Raw genomic sequence first — 22,935 nt, 5'->3', positions numbered from 1 at the left:
CCACTGGTCACTGGTTTCTGGATTTGGAATCTTCCCCACATGGTCACCGATTAGTCCACACTAGATTCCAAACACACTTATATGCCCAATTTTTGCTTTCATTACTGTTTTGCAGCCTTGATGAAGTCACCTGTGTGACGAAACACGTGTTGGCTGTATCTCCATGATGACACAATGATCTCTAATACCTACAAATAAAGACACCATCTGCAAACAAGACTTGAGACTCTTTTCAACTTCATACTTCCTCCAACCTGCAACACAACGTCAGGAATATCTATTCTTGCTATACTGTTGGACATTACATTCTGTGTGCTGTGGCCATCTTGTCCCATTTTGTCCTAGGGTACTCCAAGTACCCGTTTTGGTGCCTACTGGGTAGTAAGGCACTGGGCCAGTTTGCACCAGACTTTGCTCGTACTTCTTTACTTGGTAAAAATTATTTGTTTACTGCTTAGAGGTGCGCGCCTTTCACCCGTATTACCCTTTTGTCTCTTTTTCCAGGTTAGCCTCATCAGAGGTAGTAAGTGCCATATAAATACAATTACAATGACCAACTGAGGCCTCCTGTACTGAGTATAAGCTTTTCCACAAGGCCACCATCAGGCATAGAATCATAAAATTACATAGTTTAAATAATTATAGTTGGCAAAGCAAATACTATCTCTACTAATAAGTCCTAATAAGGATTCCAACAGTACAAATCTTCTATACACACAGTTTGTCAGAGGGGTTAACCAGCAACAACATCCTTGACTACTGTGGTAATCTGTGAGGCTCCATGTAACAAAATACCTGTATATAGGCTTTAATACAGAGTAATAACAATCCATCCTTAAATGCCTATTGATTTGCCAGGCCTACTGACTTTATCGTTACTTTTCATTAAAACATTTAAGCCTATAACCTTTATCATTGGCTTGTCACCGTAACCAAGTTTGACTTACTGTATTCGTTCAATCTATCCCCCATAGTGTGTTCAGTTGGGCCACAAAACCAAAAACCCTTGCCTACTACAGCAACCTGTGAGATTCCATGTGACAAAATATTTGCCTTTAGGCTTCAGTACAGTACAGTGAAATAACTATCCAATCATGGAAGCTGCTTGCATTTAACACATACTTTTCACATACCGTAATGCTAACTTGCTTGTTCATAATTTTTCATTATAGACAGATCATACAAAAGTGAACTAATAAGGCCTCTTTTTACCAACCGCTTGGCACTATATACAAACCAGGCCTAGAGAAGTGCACAGAAGCTGGCAACCATCAGGCACACATTTACAAAATTACAAATATATACAAAATTAGAGCTGAAAAAAACAATACCTAGTCCCTCTTAATAGGGCCTAAAAACAATCATCAATTTGAAATTCTCCTGTCAGGGTTTGTCAGAGCACGTGACCTGTGAAGCCAATATGTAAAATTAGAGTTAACCAATTGCCATTCTACGGCCCATAACATGTGAGAATGATCCTCTGTTAGAGATCCACTGGCTTTACCATATGCTTTTCAAAATACATAAACAAGGCCTACTGCCAAAATACTTTTCATAATAAACAGGCCTGCCATAGAGCATCAGGCATAACATTTCCCTGCACATCACATCAATAAAGACTATAGCTTTTATCATTAGCTTGTTACCCTAACCAACTCAAGCCTACTGTACAGATTATAAGCTTTCCCACAGGTTTATCACCAGGTATACAATCAAAATTGCAAATGTGTACAACATTATTGGTGGCAAATAAAAATAGTATCTCTCCTAACAGGGCTTAGCAAGGATTCTCACAGTGCAAATCTTCTCCACTCTTTGTTTGTCAGACTGGGTAACCAACACAAAAAACCTTGCTAACTAAGGTAATCTTTGAAATTGAATGTAAAAATGTATGTAAACTTTAATTTGGAGTACTATCAATCCATCCTTAATTGTAATATTAAATGCTTATTATTAACCTTAACATAGGCTTTTCACAATCAATGTGTCAGTTTTACAGCCTTTATCATAACTTTCTTTAAAAATAAACAAACTCTGGCATATAGCCTTTACCGTTGACTTGTCACATAAGCACAGGGGTGTGGAATTTATTAAAATATCTACTTGTCCACGGGACAGGCTGCTTCTCAAATCTACTTGTCCTGTAAAAAGATCTACTTGTCCCTTTGGTGCCATGTAGTGTGGCGCCAAATTATGGCAGCAATCTCATTATGTAAGAGCTCTGATAATAGCCTCTCTGATTATGCCAGGGCTACTACCATAGTAGGGCTTGAATACTTGCAGTTTCAATCCCTACTGTAGCAATTTCCTTATTTTTCCACCTTTCTGCAGATCTGCATACTGGGGCTGGAGGAAGTAGTAAGCAATAGTTCCAGGGCTGGAATGCCTTTGAGTCTGCAAACCTACTAACCTGCATGTTTTAAAGATTTTCACTAGCTTCTCTCTAATATTTTCCCATAATAAGAAAGGTTGGACATTTACTCCTGACAATGGCAGAATTAGAACTTCTTCCAGGGTTGGGAAGAAAGTGGCTGGAGGGAAAATGAACTTGCAAATGCTCAATAGATTTTCACATGAGAAAATCTACACATGCGTATTTACCCATGCTAAAATACAGTTCACAAATATTTTATAAGGGTACGACATATACCATGGGTGCACTTTTGTGACTTTCTTTAAGAATTTGGGGCCACATGTAGGTAGGTTCAGATTTGCGACCCGCAAATTGCGAGTCGCAAATCCGAATGTAGGATGGTGTCCCTGACACCATCTGTGATTCGCAAGGGCTTCGCAAATGCACACCTCATGAATAATCATGAGGTGGGTCGCAATTTGCGACCCCCTTGCGAATGGTGGCCTGCTGGAGACAGCAGACCACCATGTCTGTGGCTGCTTTTCAATAAAGCCGTTTTTTTTGTTTTTTTTTGTAATGCAGCCCGTTTTCCTTAAAGGAAAACGAGATGCATTACAAAAACGAAAACACAATGGGGAAGGGGTCCCAGGGGGACCCCTTCCCTTTTGTGAAAGTGTTAGCACCCATTTGAAATGGGTGCAAACTGCGATTGGTTTGCGCCCGCGTTCGCAAAACAATCCTATATTGCACTGAGAGTCGCAATTAGGAAGGGAACACCCCTTCCTAATTGCGAGTCGCAAACCCGTTTTGCGATTCGGTAACCAGGTTACCGAATCGCAAAACTGGGTTTGTGCATCGCAATGTGCTTTTTGCACGTCGCAAACAGCGAAAGTCGCTGTTTGCGACATGCAAAAAGCTACCTACATGTGGGTCTTGCTCCCTAATTAGGTCTGGTGTTAACAAAGACATTTTGTTTTTATTAAACTTCTATTTCTCTCTCTTTCGGCTGGCTTTACTGTGAGTGATCGCATTCTTCTCTTTTCTCTTCCACAAGGAGCATATTGGCACACAAAGTAGTTTTGTTCAGTGTCAGGAACAACAGTGGCAATCAGTGACGTAACGAAACTGGAGGGTGCCCCTTTGCAAAGAACATGGAGGAGCCCCCTCTCCAGACTCACTCAGGGCAGGTGCTGTGCTGAAGGGGCCCCCTGGAGGGTGGCTGCGGGGCCTTTGTTATGCCACTGGTGGCAACGTGTGCTTTTAGAGTTCAAAAACGTTTTTTTTTTTTTTTTTGACAGTGTTTGTTACAATGTTGAGGGCCTGGTAGCTCCCACAACAATAAAGTGTTACAAAAGCCATGTCAAAACAAGACATGCATTGATGAAACTAAAAGACTTATAAAAATGTCAGATCAGTTGGCTTTGTCAGTGTTTGTTTATTTTCATGCTTCCCATAATCGTGTTGAAAATGGTTACACTGATTTTCCATTCGAAATATTTTTGGGAAATACTAGCATGCATCAAAACATTTTACTAATTGACACTTCATTTGCATCTAATCAGAGAGCATTCTGGGAGCATTATACTTAGCCTCATAGCCTAAACTTTTCAAACATGTGTATACACGTTTTTTTTTTTGTACTGGAACCAACATCAGTAGTGAAGTGTGACCTTAAAACATTTATTTACAGCACTCACCCTAATAATTAAGGTTTTCAAATAATGAACCATAAATACAAGTTCGAACAGCATTATCTTTTGGAAACACATTACCTCAACTGCAGAGAGTTCCACTCTCTGTAAACAGGCAGCCAAAGGGTTTGTGCTGCAGAGGGTTGGGCCTACTTGTCCCAAGGACAAAGTGAACATAAAAACTTGTTGCCCTTGACCCCAAACAAGATGTCCCGGGCGTCGGGCGATTGACCGTAAATTGTCGCAAGGTAACCGTTCGGCATACAGTCCTAAAAGTACAAATGTATATAAAATGACAGTTGGCAAAGTAACTACTGTCTCTCGTAAGGGAGCCTAATATGGATTGTAGTCGTGCAAATCTTCTATAGCCACAGTTTATTCCAGGAGATCACCAACACCAAAACCAGTGCCCACTAGAGTAATCTGTGAAAGTTTATGTAACAAACTACAGCCCAACAGGTTTTACGACAGAGCAAAAACAGTCCATTCTTAAAAGCCTATTGCCTTCAATGCATGCTTTTCACAATGATTAAGTCAGGCCTACTGGCTTTGTCATAACGTTGCATCATAAACCTATAAGATCTGCCCTGCTTTTCCCAATGAATTGATGAAGCCTTTACACTTCACCCAACATCGGACTATTCAAGTACACATAAATGGCAACTATCAAGCATCTATAAAATTAGAAATATGTAGCAATTTACAGTCTGCAAAACAAAATACAACCTCTCTCAATCAGGTCTAACATGAATCATCACAGTGAATCCTCCAATGGTCTGTCAGAGTGGGTGGTCAACGTCAAAAGCCTTGCCTACTACTGTAGCCTCGGAGATTTCATGCACCAACATACCCATCTGAAGGCTTTTACATAGAGTAATAACAATCCACACTTAAATGTGCATTGACTTTAACATATGTTCTTCACAATAAGTACACATTCCATAGTAAATAGATCAGGCCAATAGCCATGATCATTGGGTTGTCACCATAACCAACTCGGTCCTGCCTCAAGCATAAACATTGCCACAAGCCAAAAAGTGCAATACATGCATTCTTTTTAGTGAAGCACACAAATTTGGCACAAACAGAGTCAGGAGAGAGTTACCCTGTCATGCTGGACCTAAAAATCCATGCAGGTTAATGACTATCTTCCTGTCATCTCTGCTGTAACCAGAGAAAAACACCATAATTATCTACTTTACAAAGACACTTTAAAAGCATAAGAGCATCGTGCATGAGCCCTTAAAATTTCAAACTCAAGCCGCTGGATAAAAAAGGTGATCACAGCTGGGTGGCGGTCAAGCACTTTTGTTTGAGGAAGCACACAACTGCTGCCTAACCAGAACATGTACTCTGCGGTCCCAAAATGTGGATGGAGCCAAAGCCCCTCTCTCGGTGATTCTCACATAACTGTCTGGCAGCAGCTGTGCTGTCAAGGCAGGCAATAAAGCTGAAGCTTGGAAAGACACAATTAGGGAGTTCTGGTAGCACCTTTCAATTCCTGTTACTAGAAATGCGCAACTACTGATGTATTAGCATATTGGGCAGAAGTAAATGGATCAGCCTGAGGTCCACCGTGTCCAGAGTTTCTAAAATGTAGTGATGTTTTAGTATGTATTGCTATAGCTTCGGACAGAGTAATAGGCTTGTCTGGTTTCATCATTCCTTTAATCACATACTTGTATGGGGTTAAAAGTACAGGCATACTGGCTTTCATTTTTGTGTAGTGGAATGTAAAATGGTTGCATTACCTCAATAAAAAAAACTAATTGAAAAAGAATTGTCAAAAAACAGGTTCACTAAAAAGAAGAGGAGTTAAAACCACAATTCTAGAGCTTGGTCAATGGGACAGTCCAACTTCAGCACACATATATATATTTAATTAGTGTCCTTGTTCCGAAAACCTCTAAAGGATGACCACTGGATAAGAGGAGAAGTAATACGATGACTACACAATAAAATAACAACATGCTTTTAGGAATTCCATAGAAATCCCCAAAAATAAGGTACTGATCAAGGAATATCTCAAATGAGCTCTGCTAGTTAATTTAGCATCAGGTAATCACACTGTGAAAAGCACAACAACAATTCTAACAAAGAAAGTTTTAGATATGAAGGTACTTACTAAAACATCATGTTAGGTCTAGCTATAAACAAAAACGATATTTTTGAGAAGTTGAGTGGCTCAATTATTTTTAAAAAAAGTTAGAATCTATCAGTCCAACATTACTGTACCTTCAGAAAGGCTGGCAAAAGCTTCCATTTTTCCTGTTGATAAAGGAAATACAAAACATTAACATCACTCTTCGTTCTAGAGGAAAGTGAGACTTATAAATTGCTGCTTTTTCTTAAAATATCTTATCTACAGAAACTGTCACTAATGTACTTTGCAGAACTATACTGATGTACACCTTCTCCATGCCATAATAAAAACAAGTGCAAACCAGATTTAAATGTGAACACCAACTTTTAAACATTGTGTTATAAACAGTTTATTTGCCTCACATGCAAAATGGACTTGTATTTATACCTCTGCCATTCATCAGCCTGCCTTATGCCGGAGTGCCTATTCATCACAATCTCACACCTGAACCTGGTCCCTTCACCATGTAAAATGATGCACCCACTTCAAGATAGATCACGTAATTAATATTACCATATGAACTGCACTAATATGTACACTGTCCATTCCAGCTATTAGTGACATTCCTAATGCAATTCTGTTACACACAATCACTTTAATTCCTCAGACATTCCTGACTTGCAATTAGTGAGGACATATTTCTGAATATAATCCACAGTGCCCAACACCTTTATGTTTGCCTAATGACAGACTGAGCCATTAATATACTGCATCGTATCTCTGTTGAGATGTGAGCCTCCGTTATGGGCAGCTTGCATTCTTCCCGAATGTATACTGTTTTGAAGCTTAAAGCAAGCGTCACGCAACTCACCTCTGTACTCGCACTCAAACAAAAAAGAACAATCATTATTAAAATAGTAAACATGTCCTGTATGCAGAATATGGAGATGTGCAAACAGGGGACATGTTACTCACCTGTAACCAGTGGCTTGAGGGGTGTACTGTTGTAGCTTCACATGCAGTGTGTACCATCAGCTAGGGCGGAATTACCGCTTCTTGTTCTGAAAGCTATCAATTTCAATGAACACAGTGTCTGAAACCAGCCCCTGTGTGATATCAACAGATCACAATGCAGATGCTCTGTTAAGTTGTTACATTTCTGTTTGTTCCTTGACAGACTAGGAACACAATCAGCTATAACAAAAATCAATTTGTGTTTCGTGCAACCTAACAGGGAGGGAGGTCACGTGTGACTCTACAATATCAAAAGTCAGAGTACCAGTTACAAGTAACATGTAATGTATGTTGTAGTTTCACAAGCTATGTAACCAGTAGAAGCAGCGCCTATCTACTAACTTGGGCAAAGTGGTAGCAAACCAATTACACATTTTTGTGTTAAAACGCAACCAAAGTGACGAGCTTTCTAAGATGTGTGATCAGGAGTACAGGTTGTGAACCTTCACATCAGATCAGTTTCAATACTACCCTAGCCCTGGTGAACAGCGCTTTTTGTTCATGCTAGAAAAGTTACAATCCCTCTACAAAAGATTTGCTTTCTTCTGCATGCATGGTTAGCTCCATTTCATGGCGATTAACAGACGGATCTACTGACACGTTGCAGTAATTTACCCAGAGAGTGAGCTGCATCTTAAAAGTTTAACTTGGTGCTACGCCCTCTTATCACCACCAGATGAGTCGAGCAGTAATTCCTTGAGCCTTCAGTAGTATATGTTTTTCAACAAATCCAGTAATTGTGGTTGTCACCATTTTTTCGTCATCCATGAGGACCATGGATTTGAGCCAGTGCCCACTCTAGCTGCATATTGACCTTAATCTAGTCCTACGTAGCTCTCCAATTACCAATTTATAATAGTATTTGGTATGATCTCACCAATCGGGTGCCTCACATTGTACTAGTCCCGATGAGACCTCAACAATTCAAACGAGGTTGAAACGTTCAGAACAAAAATATTCCGCACAAATTTTAAAAACTGATGTCAATAAACCAGGCTTCGCGAAACTTAGTAACATAATAGCCCAAGGTTGATTGTTTTGCATGTTCTCTTTTGCACATTATTTCCTCTTTTCTGTGTGATCATTGGGGGTAAAAAAATAAAACACCCATCACTGTCACCTGTTCTGTGCCAAAGATGAAATGCGATGCACGAAACTAAAACCCTCTGGTGATTTATAACAATGTGTTGTTAATGAGGCTCTATGGACAAGATAGTATGAGCTTTGGCCACGTGTAATGTATTCAGTGATGCATTCAACTGAAAAAATGAAAGTTTACTCTGACTGAGTTCCAAGTGAGCCACTGTTTTAACATATAAAAGCATAGCACAACTATAGCAGTGTTCTACACTGACAAGCTTAGAGTTACAGTAGCTCTTAACCATGGATGAACTCAGATAGTCAGTGAGGTTTCTGCAGTAATTATAGTGCATTTAAATTGCCTTTGTAGTTTGCCAAGATTACTTGTAAACTATAAGATGTGTTATATTTGTGGAGGTGCATTTCCCCGCAGCCAATGAATGATGAGTAATGGACTACATTTCAATGAGTGCAGCTGGTGTGATCTGTTCCGCAAGTCAACCAAACTACAGGCATTGTGAATAGGCAATGTACATTGTCTAGGCGCATTCAGTTAATGTTGTACTGAACTGCAATATATAATCCATTCACCACATATTGACTTCCATGACATGGGCATGAGTAAGAGGTTTCTCCATCTGCTGTGATTGGTTGGTTTGCTAATCTTACCCACGTGGAAAGTTTTACTGTTGAGTGGTACTATTTATATGTTTATTTTAGACAATATAAAAAAATGTTCTCTATCATTCTTGTGTGCGTGTTAACAAATACATATATTTGTGCATGGTATGCAGAAATATCTTCACAAACCCACAGGAACTCCTATCTAAAAGTATGAATGAGCTCAGAGGGTACTCAATTATTCAAGAAGGTTCTGGACAGGAGGATGGTAAGGCGCTCGTAATGTGCTCGTGAAATTCAGCTCAGTCTCTTATTGTTCACATGCTTATTGCTTTTCATACAAAATCAGTTGTGTGTACTTCGTTCAATCTTCAGACAAGGCTTGTGAAAAAGGTGAAGCGCGTGGTCTATGGCAGTACAGAACATGTTAGAGGAGGCAACCCTGCAGCAGCATGTTTGACTGAAAGTCGCCATCTAAAGGTGTACTTTGGGTTATCAATGGTCAGGTTATACGTTTCTGAAGGCCCTTATTTGGGATATTGAAAAGCTCCTAGCTATTGAGTGCATGTCCTGGTCATTGAAGTGCAGGACGAGGATTAAACCCAACAGATATCTTCCTCTTTAAGCTGCTACACAATTCACATAAGAAAATGAATATTCAAACATCTATATGTAGTCTTCTGTCCTTATCAATGACTGCCTTCCGAATACTTCCAAATGTAGGCAAGCTCTTCCACAGTGAAGCAAGGATCTTCCTGCACAATGATCATGCTGTAAAGCAGTTCAAAGCCCACAGGGCACTCCGTGAGGGACGGTGACATGTACATTACCTCCCACACCACAACCACCAAAGGATGCAAGTGTTGGCTGCATACAGATAACAAGCTTTGGCAAAGCAAGTTGGTCTGGCATTCGCTGCTCACCTTTTGACTTTGGCAATGCTAATTTAATTTGTCAACGGTTTTAGTAAGAGTTTATTAGAAAAACTATTTAAAGATGGCTGGTTATGCACGGACATGCATGGGCAGCCATCTTAAAATGGTTTTTAATAAAGTTTTCTAAAAACTATTTAAAGATACCTTCCCATTCATGCACATTGCCCTGTAAGAACATGCAAATGCAGCCATCTTTGAATAAATAAAAAAAAATTTTAAGAAAACACTAAAAGATTTCTGCTTGTGCATGCACAGTCGTTTGTGCTCATCTCTGAACGTGTTTCATAAAAGTAAATAACAGTCAAAAAAAGATTATCGCTCATACGTGTGGATGCATTATAGCTCCTAGGCACCCATTTTACATTTCATGAAAAATTAATTAATTATGCATATGCTGTGTTAGAGAAGCAGACAGGCCCTGGAAAAAAAAGAAGCATTGGCAAAACCAACAGGTCTCACCTTTGGGACTGCCTTCCAGCCAAGGTATACAGCATCAGCAAAATGCTGTGCAGTATGGCTGAAGAAAAGGCACAAAGGTGTGGCTGTGTCACTTTGTAAGTAAGTGAGAGCATGCTTGGATACCAATGCGGACCTACAAAATGATGTGAGCTCAATTTTGTAATGATCCAAAATTAAAGAATACATTTTAAAAAAGAAACAGAAACAGGAGTAACGCAAAGGTGCTTTTAAGGCTGATGGGCCGGCAGCAATTTGCTGACTGGTCTGCTGCAAAATAAAAAACATACTAGTAATACATTTCAAAAAAGGCCAAGGGTGGTGCTGCAGGGGCAGCAACAGGGAGCAGGAGCGTCGTAGATGAAAAGTAGCACTCGAAGGAAAAGCATACGATTAAGCAAAGCGAAGTACACAAGGGTGAACACAATACAGCAGAGGAAGGAAAGAAGCACACATGGAGGAGGGTGAGGGGAAGAGAAGTACACTAGGAATACAGCTGAAAAACAAAGGCGCTGTAATGAGTGTTTAACCAAAAGGAAAATGTAGTTAGCAAAGATTAAGCAGCAGAAGACACATGTAATGGGGGTATATCCAGGGGAGGGACAAACACAGAAGAGGAAGGGAAGGCCATACAAGGCAATAAATAAAAAGCAAGCCAAAGAACGTGACAATATTGCCAACCAATGGTAAGCAACGGGAGGGCTTGAAGCCCACTGTATGTTCACACTAAGGGGGTCATTATGAGTTTGGCAGTCGGAAACATCCGACTGCAAACTCCTGACGAGGAGACCGCCATGGTGCTGGTGGTCTCCCCATTGTCCCCATTACAACGGTCCCACTTTCCCAGGGTTCCAGCCCATCAGTCCAGTGGGAAAGGTGCTGCAGCATTGATCCTGATTAATAATTGAGCCGGCGGAAATGCTGCCACATGCAGGGTGCACCAGCACCCTTGAAACGCCCACTGCTTAGAGAGTGCGCATTTCAAGGGTGCTGGGCAGAGGAACCCTGCACTGCCCAGGTTATGGACTTGCACTTGTTCTCGACCAGCCTTTTCATGGCGGTCGGGGTGGGAGGTTTGCCCGCCTTCTTCACACAGTCAAAATCCAGGCCCTGCACTCACACTACTCTTCCTCAGGGAAACTTGCACCCTACTGTTGTTCAATGTTGCTGAAACTTGACCAATGCCTTCTGGTGAACTACTGTGGTACCTCACTGGAGGGCTGTGCGGGATCAATCAGTAGTACTGCGGTACTTTCAGCACAATTTTTTTTTTTTATAAAATGTTACTCTAGGGACTGAAAGGGATTTGGGGGGGAATAGAGTCTTTCTGGAGTCCCACCACAAGTCCAACCCTTATCATTCCCCCTTACACTACTTTAAAAATAAAAAATAAAAATAAAGAAGGGCACAGAGTCACGGAGTCCTCTAATGGTGTTGTTGCCAGCTAATCAGGTCATGTGTTCCCCTTGTACTAAAACGGCAGACAGGAGAAAATCTCCCTCATTCAAACAAAGGGCCCCAATTTGTTACACTTTTCTGTTCAGCTGGGCTAACTGCCCGGATATAGACACATTTCTAACCCCATCTACCTATTTCAAGAACCTCACTAAATGCAAATTTTCCTAAAACTGCTGCATGGATTTACATCAAAATAACAAAACACTTTGTGAGTAAAATTCTAACTGTCTGCAAAACTTGGTGTAATTCCATTAGTTTTTTTCTGTAGAGAATGCAGACTGTTATATGGGAATTAACCTGGGAAATAGTTTTGGGAGCCCTCCTTCCATCTCCCCTTTTTTTTCCTGGACCCGGCTTGACAATCAGCCAAAACCTTTTCATGAAGGAGCAAAGGTGGATGAACCTTTTACTGTGAAAGCTTTGTGCAGAATTGTGAAAAGGAGCCACGGTTATAAGTTTAAAAAAAAACACACCTATGGAAAGTCTGACCGAACTAGAACTACACAGTGCCAAGCGCTCCTGTGTAGCATTTTACCAAAATGAAGAGGACTGGGCTAATGCCACTTCTAAAAAATGGAAACTGTGGGGCTGGGTGTGATTGTTAGGGGGTTCTTGTTTAGGGGTTTGCTTGCAAGAAGTGAATAATTTAGGTGACAAGCCGGAACCCCTAGGAAACAGTCTCTCAGCCTCTAGGCAAAACAGTACTTTGGTAGATCACTTCAAATATGCTCGAATGACTAGAACAGCCTTCTTCGAGAGTAGCTCGTGAGCTACTGGTAGCTACCAATATGTAGCTGTTCTGTGTGTGCACCCCAGTCTACCACATTAGAATATTTGTTTAACTAAATGAATATATAGAAAAACATTGAAAAGCATGTATTTCAGACCAAGATGTATGTGTTTTCAGAACTCATTAGCTGACGTTTAGATGAAAATTTCGGAATTTCCAAAATATATTTAATTTTGATATTTGAGAAGTCAATCATGTGATTCTGTGGAGAAGTATTATTACTTTGATGTCACAGGCACTACAGCTATGGCTGTTCTATATTATTCATGTAGAGTCATTCCACACTGAAAGACCTTTTTTACACTACAGCTGAACTGAGGTGATCACGGTCTTAATCTTGCATATGGTGGCCACGAGTACAATCTTGTCATGGTGTGATCACTATCAGGATACTAATAATATTAGCAGCTCCGGGCGAGTTACTGGAACATAAGGAGCTCTTAGTACAGAAAAGGTTGGAGATCCCTGGATTAGAAAGTCAGCTTTCCGCTCCTTTTCAACTCCTCCTTCGGCAACAAAATCAAACCAACTCACCTTTCATGTGTGATAAGTATTAATACGATTATAGCTAATCCACTCACTAGACACGCCGCCAACCTAAACCGGAGCGTGACATTGCATCGCACACAGATCAAGTTGGACAGTAACTGTTCCTGAAGTAAAAATTAAACCAAACCAACATTTTAACTAGATTTCAAAACTTAAAATAGTCTTCAATTATAAACCTATGCAAGATGCTACATATTACTTGGAATGCGATGCATTTTAGTAGCTCTGGGGCTGCAGTAATGCGCGCCTCCGACGTAAATCCACTACCCTTTCGCAAAAATAACTTTAATCAATCTGCACTCAAAAGTGAAAGACAAAAAATAGAATACACGTTATGCGCCGATCTTATACTTTCTGCAGAACAACAGCGCCATCGTGTGGACGGTTCCATCCACATTTAAAAAGAAATATGACGTCGCGCGATCGATTTTGTAGCAGACTTTGACCCTGCAAGTAAAGCACACTCCGCGCACAAAGTAGGCGAAACAATACACATGCAATTGAACAAGGCTTTCACTTTAACAGAACAAATACTGGAAATCACCAAAGACGTGTTCGTTCTGGGTTTTGGAAAGTAGATTAGATAAGAAAGTACATTAAAGTACATGGAACTTAAGCTAACCCGCTCTCCTTTTTTTCTGCGCCAACTTGCGCTTTCATGTACTCAAAATGATTAATATTTTTGCTTTGCCCAATCAAATGCCCAACAATATGCCAGGTCTTACCATGGCCAGCATTACGTCAGGATGTTGACATCATGTTATGCATGTCTAGAGTATGTCAAGAATTACCATCATAACCCTAGGTCTACTTTAGGGACCTAGATTTGCATGACGCCTTCACGCTTCTTGGCCGGGACATGCGAGTGCTGCAGGGTATGGCTGTCAAAGCACCAAAATGCCAGGGGTACGTAAAGTGACATCACATGCCATTTGACCTTTACTTTCACTCACAGACACGCTTAAACTCAGACATACATACATACAAAAAAAAAAAGAAGAGTTCCCTCTTCTTTTTTGCATAAGTTATGCGTCACTCTAACCCTGAAATGGTTTTGTTTTTACCTATTCTGAGTGCTCCCTTGTGTCTGGGCAAAGCTAAACCTCTTTGAAGAGATGTAATGACATCAAAACACGTGTCAGGGGTTGCTTTTACTCATTCCAGGTTGGCCTAGATGGTATTTTACCAGTCCAAATCTGTAATACTGTGCCTGGAGGGGTGAAGGGCTTTTGTTATTTTACAGATTGGCGAGGATGGCACTGTGCCAATCCTATGCTTAAAGATTTTGCTGTACAAATGGCAAAGACTTTGTCCCTATCTAGCTCCGCATGGATAGCACTGTGCTAATCCTATGCTTAAAATCTTTGCTAGATAAACAGTCAATTGAGGTGAGTAAACCTACAGTGTCACTGGTGTTGTAGGGTGCTCCTTACTGGAGCTGCTCTCCACCTAAACTTGAGAACTACCCAGAGTTCCCCCTTCTTTTTAGGGTCGAGCCTGCGTTGCATGCACTCGCGCATGCGTATCGCAGCGAGACGCTTTTGTATTTAGAAAAGGGCTCGGAGCCCTGTCAACTTCATGTCAGTGTTTATTGGTTCGTGGGCTTGCCTAATAAAATCTGCTTGCTTTCATTAGTCGAAGGCACGCATACCTCATGCCTTTTCCGGTGGCTAGCCCTCCTCGAGCGCAGCGACCAAGTACAGAAAACATGCCTGGCTCGCTGTTTTCTATCGGGCTCGTGGACTTCTTTTTCTCTAATTTACGAGCGCGATCTCGGTTGGCCGAAGTCAAGCGCCTTATATTGTTAATTTCACTTTTTCGGGTTGTGTACATAAATGCACTTTTGCCCGATAAGTGAAAAGTCGGGTTAGGAGTTTACAACACGATCAGCTCTAACATGACCAAACGCGAGACCCGTTGCATTGTAAATGCCTGTTTTGTTTTGCATACATATACAGACTCAAACCGCTGCAAGAGTCAGTCACTTCCACACTTCGGGCCAGAGCCGAGGCCAGTGCTGATCAAGGTGCAGCACCCATTTTAAAATAAACACAGCTCAGCAAAACAAAGACACCGGTTTTCCAAGGCGATCGTAAAGTTGTTTATTAAATTAGACGAACGTACGCTACGTTATTCAAACTGATGTGCCCAACCAACTTCCAAATCCAGAAGTACAACCAGAAGCCCTCCCAGTCGTGCTCCCTAGCCCGGGCTGTTGCAGCCTCCAGACACAGGATTTTCTCAGATGAGTACGCTGTGGCCGTTGTACTTCGCAGCCATCCAAACACACCTTTGAAAAGTGGAGGAGACTTTTGTGTTTTTTTAAATTTCTTCTTGTGCCCCCTGTGGTAGACCTCTCTTGAGCCCATTTGCAAAGTGTCAAAGACTTGGTAGGCAAAGGTGAAATGCCTCGTTAGCACATCTCCCCACTCTCCCCATTGATAAACAACTCATTCTGAAACAGATGTAGAAATTGCTCGAAAGGTGTCTACGGAGAGGCAGTATTGCGCAACAGCAGTACTTCCCTTGTGTAGGTATTGCATCACTATGTCATGCATTTTAACTAGTGTAGTTTAGCAGCAAAATACTTGCAAACCCTAAAACGGCTGTCAAACTAAACCATGGGCTGTCAAATGCAGCATAACGCTGAGCCTAACAGGTTACCAATACAAAAGCATTACACAAGGAAAACACTTCTTTGTGCGCAATACGTTCCAATGTTTCAATGTGTACAACACACTTTTTTCCAGTAATTACCATAATACATGTAAGAACCACCTTTACAGAGACTGTAGTAATTTTCCCAGAAACATTCAATCAAGTACACTACCCATTCAAGATTTACCACCAATACATTTTAGTGGTTTCGATACTGTGTGTGCTGTTGTTCTCAGAAGAGAATTGAACGCTGGTTGTTATAATACATGTTATCTCAAGACACTTTTTCTGCTTTTTCGGAGTGACATGGTAATAGGACAAAGCACCAGCTTGCTCACTGTGGGGTGCTAACAACAACTATGTTATGTTTAAGATGGTGCAGATTTATGGCAGGGCAATTAACATGTAATAATATTGCTAACTGAGCAGTATTCAGTCTATTTCAGGAAGAATGAACGGTGAATCAGGACTCAAACCTGCCACTTGCCAGTCAGGTGTGTTAACCCACTAAGCTCTGTTTTTAGAGATTTGTGCAGGAGTGCAGCCTCTAACAAACATATGTACCTCCACAGCTAGAGATATAGAGTTAGATGTGGTTGCCTTAACTCTCTTAATAATAGCAGATGCACAATGTACCAGCACCAGTTCACTTCTTTCAACGTGTGACTTCCAGGATCTACTTTTGCCAATTTGAATTCTTAGATAGTCAAAAATGTGTCTACTATTTGCAGTGATGCCCCTTTCATTGTACAATTAGGTCTACAAGCTTTATGTTGATTGAGGATCATGATTTTGGTTTTACAAGTGTTTACTTCTAGGCCAAAAGAGTCACAAACATCAGTAAATTTGTTTAATAGCTTTTACAGCCCAGATGGAGTTCTAGACAACAAAAGAGTATCACCTGCAAAATGCAGAGCAGGGATAAGTGTTTCAGCTAACCTTGGGGAGGTGTGGGGGCAATCACTCAGTGATTTAACTACATTATTGATGTATAGTGAGAAGACTGTCAGCGCAAGAACACACCCTTGTCTCACTCCTCACTGTACTGGAATGCATTCTGTCAAGTTTCCACTCACCCCCATCTAACCTGGGTGGAGTTATTATTGTGGAGTTGCTAACGCGTCCGTCTATGTTAATTTATACACATCAGGACTCGTTTTAGGCCAATGAATCTTTGGGCCCAGTGGTGAGACACCGTAGGACGAGATAACTAATCAAAACATCAATCAATAGGTCAATAACATTGTCAACGTTTAACATCAAATTAGACGTTCGGCGCAACCATGACCTTTCAGTCATGAATAACCACACCTTAATGGAGTTAATAAATTTTATTCCCTATGGATTACAATCTAGTAGCAAAGGCATTAATCTCGAAGTCAATAAACACATAAGCACGATGACAAGATGGCAACCACAATAAGCCTTCGATAATACAAAAATTAGTAACATGAATAATCAAATAGATATAAGCGGATTATAGCACCTTGAATTTCTAAGATACTAGTTCAGCATAGCACCACGTCAGTCACGTCAATTTGTCAGTCGGAGTGAATACCTCATCTAACCTCTAATTAGCATTAGCATGTTGGGCGTCATGCAAAAACAAATTTGAACACCAATTTGGAAAACATCTAACTAAGGTCTCTATCAAAACATACAGCAGTTGGTACCTAGAAAGAAAGGCAAAATGAATTTCCATTAGCAATTATATAATTACCCTCCTCTGATTAGGTCAGCATTCAGGATCAGTCTTCGTCTTCAGGACATCAGTTAGATCGCCGTCAGTCTATCTAAGTTAGAGGCAAGAGACACTCTCCTCATAAGGAGAAAAGTGTAAGGGCAGTAATATGGGCAAGGATGGTTTGTCTAAGTCTCAAGTCACAGAATAGTGTGACAGAGTTTCGGGATGTAATCAATAGCATTCCCTACCTAATGGACGATTATTTCCTGTGTCATGGGTTTTTATCCCTTTCTAGTAATTCATTCCCCCAAAATTCTATTGGTTAGTCAATACACCCCATCATTGTTAACCTATCAAATTATACATTAAGTAATGCATTTGTCATTTCTCGATAAAATATTGGCTTCTGATTGGTCTTCATAATCAGTCTTCCGTAGGTGGCATATCCGGGGTTACTTCATCAGCTTGGCACACGTCTCAGGTTAAAAGTTCTCGTTCCCTCGTCTCATTGTCCTTGGAAGTATCTACAAATGTTTCGAGGCACAATTATGTTATACTAAAAGATTCTAGTATGCGGATGGGAACATCTCCCCATGTTTCAAACTAATACAGCAAGAACAATAGCTGGGTCATGGTCGTTTGCAAGTCAGCACACTGAAGAGACAGGAAAAATACGCCTTTAATAGGAGAACTACACAGTTTCTGCTTGACTCACACTAACTTAAAATATACGAGTTTAATGAATGCAGTTCTATATGTTTTAATGTGCTCAGTTAGGCAAACTATAAACAATTATTTCCTTACGGTTGACATTAGTTTATACATGTGAACGATTCTCCATTTTTTTATGAATACGCTTTTAATAAATGTTTATTAATACAGCATTGTTAGACATAAGCATTTCACGTCTATAATATGTAATATCAAAATACGCTCTCTCAGAGTCTTACAAGGATATCCAACAAATTATGGTCCATATCCATAAAAGCTAAAGTGGACCACAGGTGCTGCCTAGGAACTCAATCGAAGGCCACCCTGAGGTCCATGAAAGCCTAATAAAGGTGGTCCCTTGTCGATCTCAGATAGTTTGCTACTATGAGATCATACAGAAAGATCTGATCGATGGTGCTCACCTGCGCCCAAAACCCTGTCTGCAAGCAGATAGGATTGAGGCTTCATCGATCCAATCCTGTACCCTAGCTAAAATCTGGTAACAGAAGACTTTCTGGAGGTTGTCAATGAGGCTTATTTGACAGGAATTATTTGGAATTCCTCTACCTCCCTTTTAGCAAATTGGTATGATTGCAGTGTTATTCCACGATTCTGGGATGTCTCCTCCTGTCCCTATTACATTAGTCAGTAGATCCCAGGCTAAGGATTCTGAGAGGAACAAATCCCCGGGAACGCTATCAGGCCCTGGTGCTTTTCCCAGGGGCATAGTCTAAATAGAGCAAAGAATTCCCCTAAGGGAAAAATGTAACACATTTGTCACAGTAACAAATTCTTGATCTAGGATATATGACCCTACAACATCAGACCTAAGACTGATTAGAGCATATATCTTAGAAAATTGTTAACTCCACAGAGCGATTAGATCTGGGGCAGCTAAGGGCTAAAAATGCCTAAAAGGTCTTGGAGTCATTATTTCTAGATGCCCCCACAAGCTCTAACCAGTTATCATCCACCCAACGTTGCTGGGAAGTAGAGGTTGTCCGTTTGCATTTAATTTGAGAAGCCCGGATTTCCTTCTAGGCGTCTCCTTTGATAGCCTTAATTAGTTGTCCCTTAGCCTCAAGATATTCCTTATTATACCATTAGGGCAACTGTTTGAGAGAAGATTTCTTCCCATCATATGCCTTGGTACAACGCTGTTTTGGGGAAGCAAATAAGGCTGTGCGATAGTCAGGTAATAAGAAATTGTCACAAGGGTAATCATAAAACAAGATCAAAATATTATAAGTATCAAAGGAAAATACCAGCTAGGATTTCCCTATCCAGGCTCAATTTTGGCCACTTAATCGACTTCCTATTATTATCAAGGGTTACAAGAGTTTCTGACTTACAAATTCCCCCCCCCCCTTCGGCTGCAGTATTTCCCAAAAGAAACCCTTTATTAAGAGCCTCAACCCATTATGATCGCTGGCTGTCCTTGTGAGTATGTCAAAGTCCTCTGCCAAATGCCAAGATCAAGATCTAAAAGTACACAATCCAGGGATGTGGAATTCCTACAGCGCAGCATCCAGGACATTGTTTGGGACAAACAACAACAGGTTTTCGGGTTAATTTATTCCATGGGACAGGTAGGCCCACCTTCTGCATCACAAACCATTTGGCAGCAAATTTACAGTACCACATTACAGAGCAGTAAAAGGAAATGTCTGCAGTTGAGGTAATATTGGTGTCCATAGGTTAATGCTGTTCAAACTTGTATTTATGGTTCATTAATACAAAGCCTTTATCATTAAGGTGATCATTCTAACGAAATGTTGTAACTCAGACTGCACTACTGACAGTGGTGCCAATAAAAATAATTTGCACACACGTTTGCCAAGTTTAAAAATATAAAACGGCGCATAATGCTCCCAGGGTGCTCTATGATTAAATGCAAATATTTGCAGAAGCTTGAAAGCAAGATTTATGATTCTTTGCTTAAAAAAAAAAAACTGTTCACAAAAAAAAAAGCAACTAGGGAAAAAAAACCTTTTGCTAAACTACTCCGAAATCTTAGGTCCCATTTCTTTGAAGCATCATTTAGAAAGAAGTGTTGATGCATGCTAGTATTTCCACAGATATTCATAATAGGAAGTAAGTGTTTCAACAAGAATATAAACAAGCATTGGCAACCCCAAAAGATCCGACACTGGTGGTCAATCTTTTTGTCAATGCGCGTCTTGTTTTTATATCAATTCATTGTTTTTATAAACCTTTATTGCTGTGGGAGCTGCTGGGCCTTCACCATTGTAACAAATATTAGGAAAAAGTAAAAATATTTATTGGTTGCAAAAAGCACACATTGCCACTGTAATTCTTGCAGTGTACAATACTACTTTGTGTGCTAGTATACTCCTTGTGAAAGAGCAGATTGCAATCATTATAATGTAACATGGATTTGTAGAGCGGGGAACCTGTCTCCCATGAGAGTATCCAGGCACTGAGTAGGAGCGGGTTTTGCAAGTTGGATCAGTCACTGTTAAGTCAGCTGATAGATGGATAGAGAGAGATAGAGAGACATATAATTTTAATAAAACAAAAGGTATTGGTTAAAGCCAGACGTAATTGGGGGCCAATTCTTAAGAAAGTCACAAAAGTGCACCAATGGTACATGTTTTTGCATTAGTGCAGATTTGTGTTTTTCATAAATTCACAAGAATTTACAGATGTAGACCAGAAAATCATACTCCTAGAAGATATGTGTGAACTGTATTTTAGCACGTGCAAATATGCAGATGTAGATTTGCTCATGAAAACATTTGATGGGCGTTTACAAGTTCACTTTCCCTTTACCACTTTTTTCCCAATCCTGGAAGACGTTTTACTTTTGACCCTAGTCAGGAGTAAATTTCCAACTTTTCTCAGTAAATGAGAAATGATTAGAGAAGAGCTGGGAAAACCTTTAAAACATGCAAGTTGCACAGACTCAAAAGAGCATTCCAACCCTGGAACTATTGCTTACTCCTACCTGCAGCCCCAGTATGTAGATCTGAAGAAAGGTGACAAAATAAGGAAACTGCTAGTATTCAACCCTACTATAGTATGAGCCCTAGCATAATCAGAGGGGTTATTATCAGAGCACTTATATAATGAGATTGCTGCTATAATTTGTCACTGCACTACATAGCACCAAATAAACAAGTAGATTTTGTTTTACAGGACAAGTAGATTTATGAAGCAACGAGTCCCATGGACAAGTAGGTATTCTATTAAATTCCACACCCCAGCAATCTATTTTACTTTATATAGAGCCAAGGGCAAAGGTGGGGGCACACCTTGCATCAGATGGGAACCTCCCATTACATGCACGAATGCCATGATTCAATGTAATAGACAATAACTGCGTGGCTACTGCTGTCCAGGTTACTATGGGTTCACTCTCTAGTATGGGTCTGCCTTTCTCTTCATCTTCTAAACCATAGACAGTTCTGCTCTCTTATCAAGAAAGTGAGCTAACAAAGGTGGTGTAGGTGATTCTTTGTTACGTTGCACAGAGCGATTATATACGTTAAAGAGGTGAACCAGAGGGCCCTAAAAGACAGCCCCAAAATATTAGTACTATTGATGTCCAACTTTCTGATCATTAGGTCCAAAGGGTTCTTTACCCAAATTAAGAGGCCTTAGACAGGCTCTCTCCTTTAGAGGGTGTGGCTTCATTACAAAAATTTGAATAACCTATCCTGTATAATTGGTTCACAGCCCAGAATTCTTGAAGGAGAATTAGATCATGTTTATCAATGCAAACACCCCACTCAGGGTCCACCATTTTTCCCTTCAGACCCGCAACATTCCATGACCATATCTGAATAGGTGTCTCCAATTTATCTGGGGTTACATTCAGCGCATAAGAATGCGTTGGAGAGTGCGGCTGCACAGTAGTACAAGTGTCAAGATACACATGATCGAGAGGAGTAGGGGATGTGGTTAAAGAAACAGAAGGGGTTGAACACTGGGAGAGGATTAACAGTTCATGTTCACTGAATCTTTAGTGTGCCTCATTATAACCACCCGCCTCACATTTCCCCTCAATGACCACAGCAGAGGCTCTTAATTACGCTCTACAGGAACTGGCTCTAAATTGGTGTTATAGCTCTCTAACAGTCAGTTAAACTATCAAGGTCAGAGTGGCGGATACCTCTTGCGAACAAGAACAATAAAATAGCTTGCGTCAGCTAACCGGTTTTGGCCAAAACTTCTTCCTGCAATTGTTTTCGGATATCGGGGTGATGACTGCTTGTAAAAACACCCTAAAGGGATAATACTGGCATCAGTGTGTGCACTGCCTCTATGCATCCTAGTACCACAGTGAATGAGTTTCTCGGCAAGACATGGGTGTCTACAATTAATTACAACACAGTCCCCATTCTTGGTTTTGACAGATGGACCAATCCACTCAATCCTTTTTACAAAATGGATGTCCCTATATTCATGTGTCCTATAGTCCATATACTTTATTCTTCAGCTGAGTAGTAGTAGTTCTTCTGGTGATAGTTAAGAGTGGCACATTGGTCAATATTGCCACCTAAAGTGGTGTATGTATATATATATTAAAAAATTCATTAATTAAAAAAAACAAAGGCTACAGGGATGTTGTAGTTAGGATCAACATTCACACACACAAAATCATAGAAATTCAGCTGTTAGAGTTATTTCAAGTAACTAGAACGAGTGCCCTAAAGTAACTATAACTGATGCACAATTTTTCCATCAATACTTTAACTGCAAATGTTGCAATGTTACTAGGAATTTTGTCATAGAAAATGCAATTACTACTGTAATATGTGAGGTAATTAGCAGTACAGATGGCGTGAGGTATAGTTATCTTAGGGCAAGAGTTATAGTTAGTTGAAAT

At 40.4% G+C, this 22,935-nt stretch overlaps 1 protein-coding gene across 1 annotated transcript in view; it reads right to left on the bottom strand.

Annotated features, from left to right (window-relative positions):
- POLR3B (RNA polymerase III subunit B) overlaps positions 1 to 22,935 on the bottom strand; it is a 776,005-nt gene that overhangs the window by 687,729 nt on the left and 65,341 nt on the right. Inside the window, exon 2 of the mRNA XM_069228350.1 lies at positions 6,280 to 6,312. Within this exon, the coding sequence (XP_069084451.1) occupies positions 6,280 to 6,312 (33 nt within the window). The remainder of the gene's footprint in view (positions 1 to 6,279; positions 6,313 to 22,935) is intronic.

The sequence above is a fragment of the Pleurodeles waltl genome, chromosome 4_1, assembly GCF_031143425.1.
Source record: "Pleurodeles waltl isolate 20211129_DDA chromosome 4_1, aPleWal1.hap1.20221129, whole genome shotgun sequence".
NCBI classification, from domain to species: domain Eukaryota; kingdom Metazoa; phylum Chordata; class Amphibia; order Caudata; family Salamandridae; genus Pleurodeles; species Pleurodeles waltl.
This window is presented reverse-complemented; position numbering and strand designations above follow the sequence as displayed.